The sequence below is a fragment of the Abrus precatorius genome, unplaced genomic scaffold (assembly GCF_003935025.1).
Source record: "Abrus precatorius isolate BTA unplaced genomic scaffold, Abrus_2018 Scaffold7, whole genome shotgun sequence".
NCBI lineage: Eukaryota > Viridiplantae > Streptophyta > Magnoliopsida > Fabales > Fabaceae > Abrus > Abrus precatorius.
The window spans coordinates 8,323,617-8,346,310 of NW_020874417.1; the positions used below are offsets into that span (position 1 = coordinate 8,323,617).

Below are 22,694 nucleotides of genomic sequence, written 5' to 3' on the forward strand. Positions count from 1 at the left end.
TATAGCATAACGATTATTCAAGCCGATATTATAAATTGTTTTTGGATAAAATTAATAAAAGAAAAGAAACTGCTTATTGTTAGTATTGTTGATTAATGCTTGTCTAAACGAAATCACCATGATTTTGAATTTGGCAGCAGGAGTCGCATTAGACAATCTTGTGTCTGGCAGTAGTTCGTCCCGAGTGCCACCTTTAGGTTCACAGGCACATGATACATCGCATTTGAAAGGACAACCACATTTATAATATAATAATATTGATGTTTATCCCTGCTTTTTTAAGGTCAATGATATTAATTAATGGCAAATTTAAAATCAAGGTGATTTTATCTATAACGGAAGATGTTGGGTGAGGGGGCTAATATCTGATCCCTGATGAGGAAGAGAAGAAAAGAGGTTATTAAATGAGGTAATAACTACAGTACATGGCAAGAGTCTTTCCAAGTAAGTGTGAGTGCTTTGAATGAACTCTGACACTCATCCTTGGATTCTATACAAGTGTTGAATTTGTCCTCGAAGAGAAGAATTTCAAGAAAGATCCACCTCAACATTTTCCAATTTCACGAGCTACATTTCACATGTTTTCCTGCCATACCCAGCCTGATTCTCGAGACTCGGTTCACCTTTATCCCATGCATAATGCATTTCCTCTCTATGTATGCCTAACTAGGTCATCAGGGAATTACATTCTTATCACTGAAGCCTAGGAAACGCCCACATCAAACCAAATAAAACATAGGTGACGAAATTAGACACGATAACGATTGATTGTGATGGTAAAATTGGTACTGAGATGGCAATGGTATGACGGCTATGCTTAATGTAACAGGGCAAACTGGCTTGAGAAAAAGAATGAAATAAAAAGGGCAGAAATATACACTTGTGATTGGGAGAAGATAATTAACATGAAACATCAGTCTAAAACATTAAGAGAGATGTGATCAAGATTTCACTGTTATGGCCGTTATCAAACGAGCTTACAAAAGCGACCACTTCTATGAAAATTTACACCAAGCAAAAGGTCACAGCTAATAAACTATACTATTTAAAAGGCATGTTAAACTTCACTTCCATGATTCTCTTGGGACAAAATCTTGAAACGTTCTAGTAAGGGTAAAGGTGACGCCATAATAGGAGACTAGCTGGACAATACAAAATACTATTTGCCAAATATTTCTGGAGGAAAAAGAAAAAGAAATGCATGACATTACAAGTATCACTTAAAATGAAGCCTTTCATTTAGATTTCGACTGAGATTTGCACATGTTCTTCCATTTATCCTTCAAGTCTTGTGGTGTACGACACTTATTATCCTTCTCAAACACATGAGCACCAAATGCCAAAATTTTTTTCCATGGGATCTTGGACTCATTACAGCCAAACTTCTGAAGTCCCTCCTTCACAGAGAAATCAAACAATTATTTCAACAGTTGAAAATGGAATTATCTTTGAGATACAATAAATCATAGAACTCAAGGTGGAAGAAACATATATGACAATCCACATCCTTTCACATTCTAATGCAGTATTAGATTGTTCTAAATTTTGAATTGTTGAGGAAGGAAAAGAAATCCATGTCAGAAGAATGATGTTTATACAAACATAATGCAGTTAACTACTTATAAAGTCGTATACTTGAAATAAGTGATGAAGAGAAATAATACCATAATCAGCTCTTCCTCCTCAACTGTCCATGGAATTATCTTTCGTCTTGACGGAGGGCTTGCTTGGGATTTGCTGTCAGTCAAAATAACCAATCAAATTAGATTAAGCATAATAGTGAGTACTTCAAAGGTTATTATAACCATAAGGCCATATTTGGTTCATGACTTATTTGTGCATTTCCAGAAATCTTGAGGTGGAATAACCATTCCCAAGTTTAGGATGAGATGTGAAAAATATGTCCACCCAATAGTTATTCTGAGAGATTTTTTTTAAATTTGGATTTCCATGAAATCATTCCCACCAGAGAAACAGTGTGTGGGAATAGCAGTTCTATTTTTAGCACAAGATTTTTCTTCCATTCCTCTGTCATCTTCCTTTGGAGATCAAAATGCCAATGATATTAAGGAGGACTGGATCAACTCGGTGGTACTCCATCACGTAGTATTCCATGATTTCCATCCACTAACAATGGAGGTTAAGAGTGTTGAAAGCATGAGATTTTTCCTGGGATTTTTTTTGGATTTTCCAGGCATTTGAGATTGGATTTTCTTAGGAAAATGACGAGTTTCTGAAGATGGAGTTGATTTATAGAGCATGATGATGACATTGCAGAGCAAAATGAAGGTGGGACTATTCATCACGATTTCTTTTTTGGGGGGCGGGGGGCTGTGTTTACATATATCAATTGCAAATCCTGTTAGATCATGTTTTTTTCTGTACGGAAATTGTCAGTTATGTTTGCCAAAGTTGAATTATCATATTGGAAGATTCAAGATGCACACTAGCACAAACATGGGGGAAAATAGGAGATCATACAGTTTAGGTATGTTTTCTTGAATCTATCATGCAAAGCGGAGATTTAGAGAGATATTAAATCATTCAAGATGGATGGATGAAGCTAAAGAATGCTTTAGACATTATTTGTGATAGGTATGTGTCTCTTAAGCACAAAGAAAAATTTAGCTGCACATGCATAAGACCAACAGTACTTCATAGCACTAAATGTCAATAAACAAAGGGCTAACAATGTTACAAGATGTTAGTGTTGTTGAGTTGTTGTGTGGGGATGAGTGGGCAGTGGGCATACAACGAAAGAAAATATTAGAAATGAATATCTGAGAGAAAGTTGAAGGGACACCTATTGAGGAAGAAAATGAGGTATAGAACTGTGTGCCTACATTGGTTTGGACTTTGGACATGTGGGGAAAAAGACCAACAGAAGCACTGGTTAGCAGAGTTGATTAGTGATGTTAGCTGAATAATTAGACGTAGAGTTAAAGCAAGAAAAACACAAGTTAGAATATTAAAAGGGATTTAAAACTAAATGGCCTAAAGATTAGGATTTGACAGAATATGGTGGTGTTAGATGATTTGTTAGCAATTTTTTTGGAATATTAATAAATATAGAATGTTGTTTCAAACTGAAAATAGTGATCTCAAGAATGGTCAAAGTAACCACAAAATAGGTTTGATAGATTCCTATGAATCCATTCCTCAGGATACAATTCCCACCAAGGGTAATATTCTCAGGAATGAAAATCCAACTCCTGAACCAAATCCGCCGTAAAAGGAACTTACACAAGTTAAAAAAATAATTAATTAATTAAATCAAGCTTCAGGAAATCTTTAAATTGAATCAAATCAATAATTCCAACTCTCCACATACCAAACTCAAAGCATAGAAAAACAAACATTTCATCCAGACGAAAATCTAGTTACCAAAAAGTTTAAAACACTGCACAAGTGCAGATAACTCCATACCAGTTCAATTAATTAGAAGTTCAATCATCACATATGATAGGGAAAGTGTAGGAACTTACTCTTGTGTTTCATGCTTACGCATTCGCATAGAGTATCTAGAAGCAATATGCTTTTCAGATTCATCTTCAGAAATTTCCCCTTTCCCAGAATCATGTGCACAAACTGGCTCTAATGTTTCTTTCATATCATGTAAGGTCATTTCTTTTGGAACTTCTTGAGCATAGCTTTGATTAGCATAGACAATGCTTGTTTTTCCACTAGTAAATTTATCATCATCGTGTCCATCTACAGAGTCATTTGGCACTTCCATTTCTTCAACTATTCCACCGGTTAAGATCATAGCATTTGGCATTTCACCTATTTCCTCTTCTCTTGAAACCTCTCCTAATTTATTAATTATGTATTCCTTTTCTTTGAATGATGAGTGGACACATGATATGGGGGCTTGTTGCTGACTTCTTTCAAATTGAAGACTATTGGTTTCATTTGCATGCTCACCAAAATGAACTTCTCTATTGTCTTCACACCCATTTAACCGATCATCTCCATTCTTTTGGACATGAATATTTTCACACTTGCTGCTACTCTTTTCTGACAGACTATGGTCTTGTCTACAAAATTCATGAACAAGTTCTGCAGCTTGGGTCTTTATACCCTTACTAATGAAGATAGATAACTCTTTCCTTGCCATGGAGGCTTCTTTCTTAGCTTCAAGATATTCTGAAATAGTGCGAGAATATTCACAAAAGGAGCAAATAAAGTTTCCCTTTGCATCCAACTGAGCAGACGCACCAACACAGCTTTTATGCACCATCAATGAGCAAGTAGTTGTTTTACAAGCCAATAATTGGCCACCTTCATTACACTTCATGCAGCGATTTAGTTCAGTTGATTTGGCCATTGCTGAGAAATCTTGATCAAATGGGAAGTGGGAGCTCAAAAATTCATGCTTTTTGGCTGCAATATCATTTCTTTCATTGTGATATCCATCACTGCCACTCGATAACTCTTCTCCACAATCATTAACAGTATCAACTACAGGTTTATCACCAGCAACTGGCTTATGAGAGAAATTTAAAGATGCAACATTCGGTTCCTTCTGATTGGGTGGGAATTCATTAATCAAATGCTCAATTTTATCTGTATTATTATCATTTGTAGGAAGAGGCTCAACATGATGAGTATCAGTGGCTTCATGCATAAATTTATTTCCACAAGGCTCAGCTCCAGCTGTATTTGGAGACATTAAAGTGGTTGTCATATCAAGACAAATTTCAGGAAAAACTGGTGGAACAGTAGTCGCATCACAGACCAGTAATCGACTGCCATCATTACACTTCATGTTAAGATTTTGCTCTTCATGCTTTTTCATCGAGAGATTAATCTTTCCAGCTTGATACACAATCATATCACCTGTTACCGTTACCTCACAACTATTACAAGTATTCTCCGGAGCCTTAACAGTAGCAACTGTCTGCTGAGAGCCATTTAGATCTTCGAGTTGTGAATCAGTTTCATGTTTATGGCAGGGTTTGCTTCCAGAAACCTCATCCTGAATTCCATCTGAAAGTTCAACATTTGTAGGAATTATCTCAACCAGCTGTTGCTGGGAATTTTCACCTCCAAATGTATGCTGGGCCATCAAAGTAGTATTAAAGGGAATATTTGATTCATCACGAAACATTTCATTGTGACAGCTGGATTGGCGTAAATTTGAAGCAGAGCACGTATTGTGACTTTCCTCTAAGGATCCAGTAGCCAGAGTAACATTGTTGTTCTTTTCTGTGTGATGCCCTACTGTCTCAGAAATTTGAACAATTCTTTCAGTTGAAGTTTCTGACACCTCATATTCAAGTTGAGAAACTGGCTTTTCTTTCTGAGACTCAAAACTTGTACATCCATTACATTTAATCCTCTTCGAAGTTCTTAAGAGATCATCACATTCATCCATACAAACTCGCTTTTCATTGTGTCCCATAAGATGATCATCAGCTGAGTAAACCCCATTCGTCTTATCATCACTTAAGTGTTCTTTTGAAGACTTGCTCCCATTCTCTAGAATTAAGGAATCATCAATTAAGTGTTCTTTTGAAGACTTACTCCCATTCTGTAGAATTAAGGACACCAAGTTCTCTTTTTCTCCCATGTTTTCGCTATCAGTGGAGTTCCCATCATCCTTTTCAGACTGAGCATCGCATTCAACCTCATTTACATGCACTATATAACTGCTATTCTGAGGGAATAATCCACTCCTTTCCCTCAACTCATCAGTATGTGGATGAGTACCTTCCAAGATTGATTCTTTCAGCTATTCAGCATTAGGAAAAGAAACAAGCCAAACAAAAAAGGTGAATGAAAATGCAGAAATTTCTTAAAGGAGAGTTCTCAAAAGAAAATGACATTTGCATCACCTGCTCTAAGTAGCATTTAATCCCAGCTCTTTTGTGCTCGATAAATGGGTAAATATCCCATTTCAACAGCTCCGCCGCAGCCACATCCAGATTTGATGGTGTTATCTGATTCCACATTACACAAAACAAAAGAAGAGAGATTTGTCTCAATTATCATAACAATATTTAGGGTCTTTAAAAACAAAAAAATTCCCATTTTCACTGTTTCCAGTACAAAACTTAAAGTAAAAACAAAGTAACATTTTGTAATTATTCATTAAACTAACAAATTAAACCAGCCAAAATAAACAGGTCCTTAAAAAATAACCAAATCGGTTCAATTAGCTTTGCAAAGTAAGTAAACTAAGTCACTTAAACATCAAAGATCATTTAAATTTTCTTTTTACCTCGCGCAATATTTCTTCGAGTACATCTTCACAACTTCGCGAAAAATCAAATCCAACTCTGGAATCCAAGGTAGAAGGGTCAACCTCACCAGCATAACCAAACAGTTCCTCCAAACACTTTATAGCAACCAATTCCCTTGTCGTTTCACTAAAATCATCAAGCTCCACAGGTGCTGCATCAAACAAAACTACAACAGAAAAAAATAAAAAGTAAAAACGCAATAACAACAACACTTCTGATAAAATCATTCACCAAAATTAAAATTACAAAAAAGGTTGGTTACGTTGTAAAGTGGAAGTGGGGATTTGTTTGAAGGATGCTAGGGCTTCAATGCCCCAAAGCCATGCAAGTGTTGAAGGGTCATTATCACCGTCCATGGGTTAGGATCACGCAATGGTTCTTAAATGGTTTTCTTAATGCGAATGCATCGTAGGCGTTGAGAGAAACAGAGATAACAGCGATATTGAGAAGAATCGAAATGGAGGGAAACGCGGTATTGAGGAAGCTTTTGATTTATTGGAGGGAAGTGGGAACTGAAATCGCGCTTTTTGGTTGATAGTATTTTGACAGGTAGCAGGTAAGTACTCTTGGGAATGATAAACCAGAAGTGCTTTCAGACAACGCTTTGTCAACACATTTATTACTGATTAGACCTCTAATTTCAAAATTTAAAAGTTTATTGGTTTCTAATTTTATAAAATAATATTTATTTTAATTTTGTAATATAAAATAAAAAAGTGTGTTTATTATTGGCTTTAAAAAATTATCTACAAGAAATATGAAAAAAAATATTTTATCTGTCTAGAGTAAATTTTATCATATACATAATTTTATTGTTACTATAAAGAGTAATGAGCGAAATTAATTTGAAAAAATTAAAAAAAATTAAAGTTAAGCATTGAATGATATTTTTTACTTAAAATATATTTTTATAATTATATTAATAATAAAATTATTTTATATAAAACGTATATTAGAATAGCAATAAATATGTAAAAAAATATAGACTCTCTTAACAAAATAAATAATTTTTATAAATTTAAATTTAGCGAATTTTTTTAATAATTAAAATTTTAAAACAATCAATGTTTAATTTTTAATAAATTATTTTAAATTACATATTTATAGATTTTATTTTAAGAAACTATTCTAACTAATTTTTTTAAGTAAAAAGTGTTTTTTTTATAATTATAACCAAGCCAAATACAAATAAAATTTTAATTATATATATTTTGTAATATTAAAAATAGTTTTTAAATCTTAAACAAATAAAAGTTTGTTAACATAATTTTAGTTGAATCCTAATTCCAAGAGTCTTATTAATTATTAATTAACTCAACACTCATTCTTCTCACATTTATATCTTTTATTATTTATTTAGTTGTTGAATTATATATATAGTCTATTATAACTCTATACTTAAAAGAATTAGAATTTAAGAGTTTTGTTATGTTTTAATCCAATTATTATCACATTATTAATTAAAAAAAGTAAGCATAATAATACATTCATATAAACATATTTTTCTAATATAAAAACTAATTTGTAAAAGTATTATTTATAAGGACTAAAAGCGTATTTTAATAAAATAATTTTTAAAAAATATAAGACCCTAAATTTAGTTGGAAAAAAATTTAAATTATAGGCTCTTTCTCTCGGTCCCTTCTGCTTATGGTTTTTATGGATTTTTGTACTAGTAAAAGTTTAATTTTTGCTCTAATTCCTTTTTAATGTTAAAAGTTAATTTTAATTTTTAATTTATTTTCTTATAGTATTTTATTTTTCATTTTTGAAGTTAAATCTGATTTTACCCCATTTGTTAAGACCAATTGTTATCATTCTTGTAACAAAAATTATTTTTCCCGACTTTGTAAAATAAGATCAGAAACAATAAAATAAAAATAATTTTTTTATAAAAAATAGTATTCACATGTATATACAATATTTTTTTTTTAAATACTCAATTTATCTATTTATTTTAGATTATTTACTACTGAGTTATAATTTATTTATCTATTGTTAAATATTAATGATCACAAACTACCTCTAAACTTAAAGGGTTAATAGTTGTGTTGTAACTCAATCTTATCTTCATAAAATATTTAATTATTAACTAATAAAAATTTATTTAATTTTATATTTTATATTTTATCTTACTTTTAAAAGATTAAATAAAATATTAACGTTAGCATTTTTTTTAATATGTAATTGTCTCAATTTATATAGAATATACTTTCTATATAATATATTATTTTTCTTGATCTCCCCAAAATATATATTATTATGTAAGAAATGAATTATTGCTATTTTTCTACATAATATAAGTAAGCAATTTTTAATACATCAATTCAACATCTCATTAATTGATCTTTCCGATACTTTTTCTATAAATTAAAAATATGTAGATATTTAATTTTTTAACTTTAATAAAAAGTCTTTGTCATACATGAGTAATTATTGATATTTTATCGGTACTTCATTTTTATCTTTTTCTAAAAAAGTTCACTATTTTCTTTTATTTTGGGTTAAAATTTTATATTTAATCCCTATAACTAATATTTGCTTATGAATTAATTTATATACTTTAAAAAAGTATGGTTAGTCCTTATATGAGTGTGGTGTTACATTTTGATATCTACTGTCATAATGTTGTTACATGAGTGTTAATTAGACTTCCTTCAATCCAATGATGTTGTCGATGGTAGTGCAAAAAAGAATTAATGTTAAGAGTGCACTTCGTAAGACGAAGAGGAAGAGGTATGACTCTAAGTTTACGACACGGTCTAAATCCATGAAAAATAATTATGTGATTAGATCGAAACTTGAGCTAAATGTTTGGGACACGTCGCAGCATCAGTATCAAAGCGAGTTTGCTTCTGTTTCCCAAGCAAGGCTCGTTTTAGGTAAGGAAGAGAGGAAATTGGCAGAAAAAACATTGCAGATTGAAGAATATGTAGGTCTGGTGGTACACATGAATTCTACGGAGGTGATTAATAAATTAGTTGAGACGGAAGCAAGGGATAAACGAGAGCCAGAAAAACAGGGAGTGTCATTAGTCATTAGTGAAAGTACTAACATTTAATATCTGAGGGCTAGGGAGTCGGTTGAAGAAGAAGAAAATTGGAGAGATCATTAGGAAGGAGGGTATTAATGTCTTAGCTCTTCAAGAAACTAAGCTCAAGGCTTACTCTAGAGAAGTATGTAGTCAGATATAGAACAATGATAACTTCAAGTGGTGTGAGTGGCCTGCGGTTAGAAGTAGTGGTGACTTGCTTATTATTTGGAATGCAACAAAAGGTAATCTTCTCTTCACCTTCTATGGAGTGAGTTTTGTTGGTGTGTGCATGGAGTGAGGACCAAACACGGTAAAAATAGTAAATGTTTCCTCTTCATGTCGATTGAATGGCAAAAGGATGTTGTGGAAAAACCTGTATATGTCTAGACATGGATTGAGGAAGGAGTTATGGTGAGTTTTGATTGATTTTAAAATAATTTGAGGCCGTGAGGAGAGAAAAGGAGGGGTGGGGTCAGTAGATGCTCATGATATGATAGAATTCAATCAATATATTGCCAATATGAAATTGCTTGACTTGCTGCTTATGAGAAAGAAATTCACTTGGATGCATGGGGCAATGAGGTAATGAGCAGGCTAGATAGGGTGATGATCTTGGAGGATTGGTGTAAAATGTGGGAAAATGCAGTAGTTCGAGTCTTACTAAGAGACTTGTCTAATCATTACCTATTGTTGTCAATGCATAGGGTGGATGACTGGGCCCAAAACCTTTTAAGTTCAAAAATTGTTGGATGGAGCATGTCAGTGTTCATGAGGTAGTTAAAAGGGCATGGAATGACAATGTTAATAAGTCATGGGCAATGAAACACATTAAGGGAATGTTAACTAATTTTAAAATTGCTCTTAAGGGGTAGAAATAAGAAGTGTTCGAAGATATAGATAAGAAAATTGGTAAAATGATATTAGAGCTTGCAGTGTTGAATGCAAAATATGAAATTCAAGATTTATCAATGGTAGAGTCAAATCGGTAAAAAGATTTGGTTGAGGATATTTGGCGAGTGAGGAGGCATAGGGATATTCTCTTGACACAAAAGGCATGAAAGAAGTGATTTGTGGATGATGATATGAATTCCAAATACTTCCATGCTTGCATTAGAGGAAGATGATGACATAATCAAATACTAGCTCTAGAATACCTAGTGTACAGTCAATACCCTATGAGCCTAGAATACCTTTCCTTCTACAACTGCAGGGCAAAACCCTATGACCTAGAATTTGACAAATTCCTAGATCTATAAGAGAAGTTGCACATCAATATGCCTTTTATGAATGCTATCTCCAAAATGTCCAAATATGTTAAGCTTCTCAAGGAGATCTTGACTAATAAGAGGAAGCTAAAATCACATGAAACTATAAAGCTCATTGAATAGTGTTTAACTATAGTCTTTAAAAAGCGTCCACCTAAGCTTAAAGACCCAAAGAGTTTTACTACCTGTTGCACTATTGAAATAACTCGCATTGATAAAGTTCTATGTGATTGAGGGATAAATATTAACCTTATGCTCTATTCTATTTTCAAGAAGCTTGGGATGCATAAACTTAATTTGACCACTGTGTCACTTCAGCTGAAAAATAAGTCGATTAATTTTCCCAAGGGCATATTAGAAAATGTACTTGTAAAGGTTGGAGAGTTCATATTTCTTATGGACTTTGCGGTGTTTGATATAGAAGAGGATGATGAAGTTTAGGGAGACATTTCTTGGCCACTAGAAGAGGCATCATAGACGTCCAAGAAAAAAGCTCACCTTAAGGCTAGATAATGAGGAAATCATTTTTAAGTTTTTAATTCTTTACAGTATATTTCTAGTTAAGAGTCCTGTAGTTTTGTGAGCATTGTAGATATTGCTTCTCCTTTAAATTTTGTGAAGTATAAAACTCAAAGAAAAAGGCTAAGGAATAAGCAACCTAAGAATGAGGAAAAACAAAAACTCAATCAACCCACTAATAAATCATTAGATTTAAATCTTAAATTCTTTTCCTCTTTATTTTAATTATCCTCTTCTTTTTCCTTCTACAATTAACCCTTCTAATGTGATAGATGCAGTGGAGAAGAAGTTGCTGAGAAGACAACCACATATCAAGGGAATAATCTCTAAGACTTATACCTCCTTCCCATTATAATTTAACAAGACTGTTGGACTTGTGATGTTATATAAGCACTCGCAAAAAAAAAGTCTTCATCTTTCATTTCTATTTTATTACTTTTCTTTGCTTATTTTATATTTATTTTATTTTTTATTTTTTTTAGAATGAAAAATAAACATACTAGAAGTTCAAAAGAGTCAAGTTGATCAAATTTCAATGTATGTTTATGGACTTGTGCAATATGCATGATCGTGCTTAGAGACATGCATCACTGTGCATGCAGCTACGATAGAAAATTTAAAGTCTTAGATTATGAACATGAGCATGCACAAAGCGTAACATGACTGTGCCTCTTATATGAGAACCTCAAAAGCAAAATTTGAGCTAACACAAAGAAGAGGGAGAGAATGAAATGCAGGGGGAGGTTAGATAAAAATTTGAAAAACAAAAAAACGTATCATAACCATTGGCGGGGACAAAAGAGAAAAAGAAAAGGGATTGGAAATGGACAAGAGAGGGAGATTAGAATTTCAAATAAAAAAGAATTAAAAAACAACTAAAAACATACTAAGTAATTATTCTCTTCTAAACTAGACTACTTAATACTAAATTTTATTTTTATTTGTCTTTATCATTGTTCATTTGCTACTAAGTTTTATTTGTCAATATACACTTATAACATTTTAAGTGATCATATTAATTATAAAAGTACAATGAAACTCAAAAATATTAAAATAGGTTGAAAAATAAATAAAAAAGAAAGAAAGAAGAAGTAAATCTATTAAGATTGAATGCACGTGTCAACAAATAATGTTATGAAATCAACTCTTTCAAATCTACCACATGATTTAAATATTAATGATGAGTTTGTATCTTTTCTTCTCATGTCTTTTTTTATTTTTAGTTTAAAGAATTCACATTTTTTTATATATTTTTCTAAAGTTTTTCTTTAAAATAAACTTTAATTATGACTCATTTTATTTTTAAATCTGATGTTTTTTAAAATCGCATTCCTGATCCCATTTCGACCACGTTGAAAAAATGACAGTCTTTTCATTACTAAAAAAAAGACTAAATATGTCTACATATTTTTTATGTATCTAATTGATAAAAATAGTACCATAAACATCAATTAACAAGATTTTGAATTAATGTAGTAAAAATTGCTTCCTTATATTATGATAAAAACATAACAATATTTCATTTCTTGTAATACTGCTCTAACATAGAAGAAAAGATAATGAAATTATATTGCAAGTCAGTTTCAAAAACATAGTATTTCTAATTTCAAAAGAAGAATTACTATAATATTATAGGCCATGACAATTATAGCTACTTAAATTTTTATCTTCGTTAGAGAAGGTGTGTGTTTATTTAATTAATTTGATTTGATGTCTTAGTTTTTTTAGTCAATATTTTATTATTTTTTGTCTAAAGTTATGTTTTGAAGAAAAATTAAATAAATTATAAATATGCTAAAATGGTAGGTAATCTGAAATAAATAGAAAAATTGAATATCTTAAAACTTTTTGTCGTATATATAATCTATAAAGTTACTTATTTTTTATATTCTGAAAATGCCTACATTAATTTTTTTGAAACTTCTGTATCGAGTTACTCAAAGTCAAAGTTACTACCACATATATAATATTTTATAGAATAAGTACATATTGCATTGAATTTTTTAAATTAAAACTTTTGTCCTATGTAATAACCTTTTTAAAGTTTTCTCTGCATGTATTATATATTTTCAAATATTTTATATATTTATACATATAAAAATATATTGACTTTCTTGTAAACTCCGTCGTAATACAATATAAAAGGTAGTAAAATTTTCCTAATCCCTCACACACAGTATTTACAGCTTGTAAAAGAGAATGAGCACAGTATATGCAACCCCCAAGAGTTGAAGCTACATAAGTGTTTATCTTCATTCCAAAAGGTAAGTGTTTATTTAATTTGATATCATATTTCTTTTTAGTTTTCTTCTCTAAAATTATGATCATGGTTCTATTATACTTTTTTTTTTAATTTTAAAGTAAATTGAATATCGGCAGCACTTTTTTTCTGCCTCTTTTATCATTCTTATTTCTCAACTATTAATTTTCAAGTTTGACTCATTCACCGATCTGGTCGAGAAAATATTTTTAAATTTTCTAAATCTTGAATTGTTTTTTTTAAATAGAAATACTAAAATTTTCTATTTTGGTGGCAGATGTTCAGTGGCAGATTCTTGAGAAAATTGAAGATTCAACTAATATTCGACTTCAATTCAAAAAATTAGAATCGAACATTGTCTCACAATATGCCAGCGATCATAAATCGAATGAATGTTGTTGCAAAACATTGTGACCATCAGAAAAAGAATAGAAAAGGTGCAACCACAAAACTCAAAATCCTAGTTACAAACTGTGAAAACTGTGGATGAGAGTTGAACCGAAATTGAACCAGATAAGAATATAATATCTGGTTCAAAAGAAGTAAGATTATGAATTGGTCTGGTTCTCAAGGATAATCATGATGGAAGATCTGTTGCAACCTCACCATTACTTTTTTTTCAAGTTCTGCGGACATGTCAAGATCATTGAAAAGTGGGCTGAAGGAGAAGAAAAAGGGTTAGGAAGGAGTGTGGAGTAGAAAAGGCATATCAGATCAAGTTCCAAATCAAGTGGACAAGTGTTTGCTCTTGTGTAACCATAAGCATATCGATTTGGATCTTACTCCCTTCAAGTGTTCAACTTGGTTACCCTTGAATGTATCAATGGACGGATATTTCAAAATGGTTGTTGAAGCACGTTGTATCTATATTCAACACAAATATATATACAACACACTGGCCTTTACATCCGCTGTGAATTTCAGGTTTGACATCGGAAAAAGTGCATTTTAAGATTGAGGAAAAGTGTTATGATACAAAGAGGATTTGATCAATTTCTTTTTTTAACTTTTTTTTAATATTTTTTAATGAAACATTTTTAATCTTATTTTTAAAAGAATAATATTGTAAACAACAAAAGTTATAGCAATTGAAGTGTTTATCTTCTTTGAGAAGATGATTTTATTTAATCTGATGCCTTAGTTTATTTTCGTCAATATTTTATTGTTTTTGGTCTAAATTTATAATCATAATATTATTTGTCTTGACCCTTTGGGTTTACATATACTTTATAATCTCTAATCTTGAAAAAGATAATTATGACTCTACTACAATGGTAGATAATCTAAAGTAAATAGACAAATTAAGTGTATTAAAATTTTTTATTGGAATAATAAATTACTAAAAAAATTAATTAAAACTATTTCAACTTAAGACATGCTTAATTTATTAGATAAAAATAGTTATATTTATTATTGTCTTAAATCAATTAATGATGAGAAAATAATTAATTTGGTATATAAGTTATGACATTTTATACGATGAATAAATTAAGTATACAATTTAAATTTTATGAAAAAAGTTCAATATTTATTTCTAAATCAAACAAATAAATATTTTATCATAGCCAAACAATTAAATTTATGATTTTGCATTTGTTTTTAATCTCTTAAATATTTTACAAATGTTAACCTCAAAAAGGTTTGATCAAATATTTTTTTTACATATTTTAATAATATTTTTTTATAAATACATTAATTAACATATATTTAGTAAATATAATATTCTTCTTCATAATACAGGTAAACTAACCTGTTTACATGTAAAAAAGAGAGAGAGAGAAAAAAAATCATTTTCAAATAAAGTAATCAATAGAGAAACTTTTTTTTTTTTTTTTAAAGTATAGCTTATCTCAAATGAGTCATAGTTCTCAAACTAGATAAAATTAAAAAAAAATCATAAATGCATATTTAAGGTAATTCACCTTGAAGGATTTAAAAATTTTAAGTTATATAAAAATTATACATTAAAAGTTTAACATACTATATATATATATATATATATATATATATGTATGAAACTTTGAACAATTATTTTTTAATATTATTAAAAAAGTAGTTATCTTTGTTTTTTTTTTAAATTTAAAGTATTAAAACTAGTAAAATAAAACTCATCACAAAAAAATGCTATCCTATTAATGCATTAAAAAAATAAAGAGAATGTACAGTGCACAATGTTAACAACTTAAAATAAAAAGTTTGAGAAAAAAATTTGTATTACAATAATTTAAACTTACCAAATCATAGTTAAGTTGAGAAAAGTTATAACAACAAGAATGACGCACGGCAATATATTACTAGAGGCCTTTTAATTTTAAATTTTTAGTAAAATATATTTTTGTATCGCTTTTAATTTTAAAAATTATTATTATTATTATTATTATTATTATTATTATATATACACTAAATAAGAAATAAAAATTATATAAAATATTACATTGAATGTCAATGTTTAAATATTCAAATAAAAAATTGTTTAGTTTAAAGAATACTTTCATAAACCAACGAAGGTTGGTCTAGATAACAAGCGACTCAGTACCGTTTAAGTAAGGTTTCAAATTTGAGTTATTGTATATGTAAAAAATCTTCAGTGGTAGATTCACACACCATATTCAAGTATGCGATTCGAGTCAAATCTAAATTAAACCAGGGATAGGAAACTAAAAAAAGAATACTTTTGTAACAAGTTATTAAATATTTTTTAATTTGTGCCTTTAATGTTAAATAAATAAATAAGGTTAAATTATATATTTAATTTTTATAGTTGACACTCATTTTTGAATTAATCAATTTTCATGACTCTCAAATATAACAATCTTCTCAGTTTAATTGATCTCATTTTTTTCCTAATTAATAGGGCTTAACGCTTAAATTAATTTCATTCTACTACTACTTCCACATTAATTTTGTATTAATTTTATTGATATAAGATTCTAGTGATAACAAAAATCAATATTGATTCTAAATGAATGAATTATCCATAAAATGCAATTGTCAACATTGATTCAAAATGGATCAATAATCAATAATGAAACAAATATGTGAGCATATATGTTAATGCAAAAATAGTATTAATCATTACCCTTTTAATGATCTTTTTAAAAATTATTATCTACTTTTCTTTTAAATTGTATATTGATAATTAAGAGGATAATGACTCAGTATGACAATTTGATAATGCAAGAAAAATGCAAATCATCATCTTTGACCTTATTTCAAAATTGATTTTAAATTAAAACAAGTATTAAAGGGATGACAATAAATATGATCCTTGGATAAATGATATGCAATGATATGTGGAATGAAAATAATGTTATACAATGAAAATTGACATAAGAAATTATATGAAACATTGGCCCTCAACGTTGTAAAGTTGGGGTGATTGTTCATTCATTCAATCTTAACAATTCTATTTCTTCTCCCTCTTTTTATTTGTTTCTCAACCTATTTTGATATTTTTGAGATTCATTATACTTTTGTAGTTAATCTAGGCACTTGAAATGTTATAAATATGTATTGACAAATGAAACTTTGGACAATGACAAACAGAAATGAGAATAGAATTTATGTATTAAGTAGCTTAATATAGCAAAGAATAATTACTTGGTATGATTTCAGATGTTTTTCAATTCTTTGCTTGCATTCTTTATTTTCTTCACCCAATTCTTCATTTGTTTGAAGATCTTATCTTCTTCTTTGCTCCTCTTCCAATCTTTTATCCATTTCTTTTTTATTTTGGAACTCATTTTTTTAGTTCCTCTCTTCTCTCTTCTTCCTCCCAATGGTTATGATGCTTCTTCTTCTTCTTCTTCTTCTTCTTCTCCCCCTTTCATTTCATTCTCTCCCTCTTCTTTATGTTAGTCCAACTTATTCTATTGGTGTTCTCCCACAAGAGGTCAAAATTCTAAATATTTCCTTCTTCATGTATAAAGTATGGTACTTCTATCTGATTTCATTCTTGTAATGCTTAAATTTCCATTTTTGAAGCCAAATTTGTTTTTCCAAATTTGCATAGACCAACTTTTTATTTTACTAAAAAAATTGTCATCATTCCTTTTCGATAAAACAAGATTAATTAATATTACTTTTCTTAAAAAATATTTAGACAAAAAAATAATATTCATAGTTCTCCTTTTTACTCAGTTCTTATCAGATAATAAGTACAAAAGATGTTTATAGTGATAATAACTGAGTAAGAAGTGAATCAATTTAGTTTGAAACTAATTAGGTGCATATCAAAGATAAGGATGTTGAGCATTTAGTTTTGAAGGAAACAACATGGAAGAAATTAAAACAAATAAATGTAAAAGGTTGCAAGATAAACAAAGAGTTATGAATAAAAAACCTAAAAGAGGTCATCAAGTAGATGCTAGACTTTGATAGAAAAAGTAAAGCAGACAAATAAAAGGATTAGTCAATATAAAAAAGTAAAGTGTCCAGTTAAATCCTGAACTTAGATTGGAAATAAAAGTTGTAAGGAAAAAACTAGGGTTAAACTAAGCTTCAGATGGTAACAAATGCATGCTAATGTAATGACATAATTGTAAAAATTGAATGAATCTTAACACTTGAAATGGAGTTAATGCATGATGATAAATTGTTTTCTTACTTTTATTCTTCTTGGGGTTTAAAGTTCTTGATCCTTATCTGAACAAACATCTTAAGGTTCTTGAATGAGTAATTTTTTGTCCAGATCAATTCTTTCATAAGGGTTGTATTGAGTTAAGATATCAATCAAATTACACTACTACTTATTTCTGAGTTGTCATGAGGAGTCACATTCTTTTGCATGTTGAACCTATCTAGAAACTCACTAGACTTATTATGGATTTTAAAACCTGTTATTGTAATTAAATTTTTTTATTACTTTTTTCAAAAACAAAATTCCTTTTAGTATATAATTACTAAAATGACAAATGAATTGTTAGTTAACAATTTTAAAGAGTTAAACTAAACTAATTATTGAGGGAGTGTACACACTAAATGAAAGGTGAGAAAAGTCAAACGATTGATATTTGAAAAATGAGACATCTACAATAAAAGAGAGTATAATTAATTTACAAGAAGAGTCATGACATGAGAATTAAAGAACTAATACATCGAACAAAAGAGAATAAATACTAAGAATGACTATAAAAACAATGAGGTATCATGCCACTAAAATGACGCCATCTAAATGAATTGCGCTAGTCCTTTATACCAGTAAATTGACTATCCATTAATAGAACTTCCAAGTGAATAAATTTCTCCCAATTTGAGATTTTGGACTCATCAACTATTTGATTTAACTTCACCACGTGACATTGCCCCAATTTGAAATACTGATGACGTTAGATTACTAGTTCAATGTTAATTGCTCAACCTTCATTTAGACCGCCTTTTCAAGGTTTCAGTTTAATGGATGGTTTTACTTGACCCTAATTTTTGTTTAAGCTGCTCTTTCAAGTTTTCAACTCATCATGTTGCTCTAACTTTTTCATAGATTGGTCTTTTGGATTTTCAACCTAGTGAGGTATTTTTATTTTTTTCTTTTCTAATTTTTGTTTTTATTTTTTCTCTTTATATTTTTTTTGTTTATTTTTTGAATGTCAATTTCAAGCATATTACTTTTGACAATAGAGAATTCATAGGGTCTGTGAGGTCTTGCCTATCCATGTTTATGAGGATTACAACTCATTTTGAGAAAGTTTTTGTCACTAAGTAAAGTCCTTTCATAATTTGGAGATCACTTGCCACTGTGAGCTTTCTGTGTTGGTAAAATCTTTTTGAGCACCATGTCTCCCTCACTAAATACTTACGGGGTGAAACTTATATTCAAAAACACTCTTCATCCTTCTTTGGTACATTTAACCATGACATAATGCATTCAATTATTTTCCTTCAATGAGATTCAATTGATAAAAATGAGACTGCACCTATTCTACTTCTTCCAATTTAGTCTTTATTACCACTCTTAATGAAGGATTTTCAACCTTAATAGGAAGCACTGCTTCCATTTGATATACCAAAAGAATGAAATTGTCCTAGTTGAAGTATGAACTAAAGTTCAGTATCTGTATAAGACAAGGGGTAGCATTTTGAAGAGTTTCTTAAAGCATTCTTTAAGAAAGTCCTATGAAACGGATCTTTAAGAGGATGAACAACACTTCCTTGCTTGTGTAATTCATGAAAACCGAGCCAAATTTACCAAGGAGGAAGAAGTGGATCTCAGATTTTGAAGGAACCAAAAGAGAGAAAATTCAAGTGGAAAGAAAAAAAAAATAGATTAAGAATAAATGACACCACTCTAAAGGATTAGAGATAAGCCTCTTTGCCTCATCACATGGAGGAGTTCCATGATAAGAGAAATGGATCCTAGAGAATCCTAGAGAACTCAAGCTCACAAAGGTGAGAAAATTATATAAATGAATTCCAATCTTAATTTTACAAGGGAGGTAGCCTATATATAGGCAAGCTAACTCAAGGCCCAAATACATCTCTAATGAGCCGTGAACAAGTAACAAGAGAATGGGGATTGGGCTGAATACATGCCCTCAAACATGGCCCAATACAAGCTTGAACAAAAATACAATAGACTCTACCCCAAAGCCCAATGGGCTTTCCAGACCCATGGCCAAAATACAAGGCCCAAAACTAAACAAAGCTAAGTCTCTTTATTTTGTAGTTATACAATTACAAGTAAGAGTATAAAGGGATCTTATGACTCCTAAGATCACATCACATTGCATGTCAATCCCTATATGTCACTGCTATCTTTTGAATGATCTTCTTAATATTTTTATTGGTTGCTTCAACTGCTCCATTCATCTTTGGATGATAAAGGGAGGAGTTATGGTGTTCTATCTTGAAGTTATCACACAATTCTTTAATCATTTTACTATTCATGTTAGTGTTGTCTGTATCAACTTGTTTGAAAGGTCATAACAACATATCTAATCTTATTTTTAACAAACCTAACATCACATTTTAAGTCACAGTAGCATGTGAGGCATTAGCATATGAGAAATCCTTGATCCATTTTGTGAAATAGTCAATGGTAACAAGAATGAAGCGATGACCATTAGAAGCTTAGGTTCAATGGGTCCAATAACATCCATTTCCCACATAAAAAATGACTAAAGTGATAACAAGACATTCAAAGTTGTTTGGAGAATGTTAATATTGTCAGTATACGATTGACACTTATGACAAATTTTCACGTAACAAAAGCAATCGACTTATATTGTTAGCCAATAATACATAGCCCTTAGAACTCTCTTTGCCATGACATGTCCATTGACATGAGTCACAAATGAACATTCATGAATTTCTTTAATGATCTTTTGTGCTTCTAAAGCATCCACACATCTAAGAAGTATCATATAATGATTCTTTTTACAAAGCACATCTCCATTTAGAAAGAAATACATTACTAACATTCTTAATATTTCTTTTGTTATTATCAGAAGTATTTAATGGGTATTCTTAATTTTTTAGGTAATTCTTAATGTCACAGTACCAAGGTTTACCATCAAATTTTTCTTTTATCATTTGACACTAAGTTGGTTCATCATGCTATCGTATTTTTATGAGCAACATGTCCTCTTTTTTACTCACTCCAAACATTGATGACAGAATGACTAAAGCATCAACCAATTGATTCTCCTCGTGTGGAATGTGTTGGAAGGTGATTTTATCAAAATAATCCATCAATTACTTGATGTAGGATTGGTAAAGGGATCAATTTTATATCTCGAGTATCTCATTCTCCTTTGAATTGATGAATAACAAAGACTAAGTCACCATACACCTTAAGATTTTTTTATTTTTAACTTTATAACTGCTTGAATTTCTATAGTGCATGATTCATATTCAGCTACATTATTTGTACAATCAAACGATAATCTAGTTGTGATTGAGTATCGTTTATCTGAAAAAATCAATATAGTTCCAATCTCGTGTTCAAGTGCATCATAAGCACTATTAAACATCGTGACCCATTTTTCTTTTTCTAAATATTTTTTTTCTCTTTAAACAATGTCATTATATTTTCATTAAGAAATTTACACTACTTTGACTGATAATCATTCATTGTTTGATGAGTTAGGAAATATGCGAGAGCACTGTCTTTGATCACTTTCTGAGTAAGATACGTAATATCATACCCTAATAAGAGAACTTGCCATCAAGGAATATTTCTCGTAATAGTTGGTTTTCCAAAATATACTTGATAGAGTCCATTTTTTACACCATCTAAGTCGTGTGATTTAAAATATATTGCCTTAACCTATGAGTTACCGAAGTCAGGGTACAACATGTTTGCTGCAACAATAACTATCTACCTTCATAATTAGTAAATTTCTTACTCAAGTAATAAATGACATGTTCTTTCCTACTAAATTCATCATGCTCACCTAACACATATCTCATATATCATCTTAAAACTATTAAATATATAATGAGCAGTCTACCTAGTACTGGTGACACTAGTATTAGAAGATTATGCAAATACTATTTAATTTTTTCAAAGGCTTCCTTGCAACTATCATTCTACAACATCAATTGATTTTTTTTATAGTAGTTTAAAGATAGGCTCATAAGTGGCTATCAATTGATATATGAATTGCGCAATCTAATTCAATTTTCCCAAGATTCATTGACCTTTTTTTTAGTTTAAGGATTACTCTTACCTTATCTAGATCAACCTCTATTTCCTTTCAGCTAACTACGAACCCTAACAACTTACCTGATTTCACACCAAAGGTACAATTTGTTGGGTTCGACCTCAATTTGAATATTTTCAACCACTCAAACAACTTATCTAAAATGATAACATGGTTTTCTTTGGTCTTTAATTTGACAATTGTAACACCCTAATATTTATTTATATAATTTTCTCTTTTAAATATAGAAACACTGATATGATTTGCAAAAAATAAGTAAAAGATAGATGAATGTAGAAAATATTTCTGTGTATGTAAATGTACATTCTAAATCAGTGAAAATGTGTAAAATTTTAAAATTTCATATATATTTTTCAGAATTTTCAATTAACAATTTAAAGAAAACTAAACTGTTATATTAATCATCCTTCACAGTAAATTTATCAAAATACTTAAACTTTAAATTAAAAGCTTTAATCAATAAAATTACATAAAGTAAATTGTAATGCCCCAAATTTTGTAATATTGTTTAATTATTAATATATGTGTAAATTGATGTTTGAATGTGCATTTGATTGTGTGATGAGTTGGATGTGAATATGATGATGATGAGTATTGAATGGTGGTGTGAATATGTGTGTAAATGCGTATAAACATGTATACATTTGTATAATATGATTAAAAGATAAATATGAATTTGTGGTTAGATTGAAAATATAGAGTGACAGAAAG

The 22,694-nt window shown here is 29.9% G+C and overlaps 1 protein-coding gene across 2 annotated transcripts; it reads right to left on the reverse strand.

The window, feature by feature from the left end:
- Window positions 1-889: 889 nt before the first annotated feature.
- Window positions 890-6,833, reverse strand: LOC113872222. Of its 2 annotated transcripts, none has more exons than XM_027509600.1 (6): window positions 6,508-6,833; window positions 6,224-6,411; window positions 5,838-5,942; window positions 3,486-5,734; window positions 1,665-1,737; window positions 890-1,397 (listed from the first exon to the last, which is right to left on the reverse strand). In XM_027509600.1, exons 1-6 carry the CDS (start codon window positions 6,599-6,601, stop codon window positions 1,236-1,238), a joined length of 2,871 nt encoding a protein of 956 aa, XP_027365401.1. In that variant the 5' UTR covers window positions 6,602-6,833; the 3' UTR covers window positions 890-1,235. The 2 variants fall into 2 exon arrangements, with proteins under 2 accessions (XP_027365401.1, XP_027365402.1); XM_027509601.1 differs by having other exon boundaries at window positions 891-1,397; window positions 6,224-6,396; window positions 6,508-6,816.
- Window positions 6,834-22,694: the final 15,861 nt, after the last annotated feature.

Coding starts and splice junctions, on each gene's coding strand:
- LOC113872222 (XM_027509600.1), bottom strand. CDS start 6,601: ATGGACGGTGATAATGACCCTTCAACACTTGCATGGCTTTGGGGCATT. Junction 6,412..6,507: donor CCCCACTTCCACTTTACAAC/GTAACCAACCTT, acceptor TTTCTGTTGTAG/TTTTGTTTGATGCAGCACCT. Junction 1,738..3,485: donor CGTAAGCATGAAACACAAGA/GTAAGTTCCTAC, acceptor TTTGACTGACAG/CAAATCCCAAGCAAGCCCTC.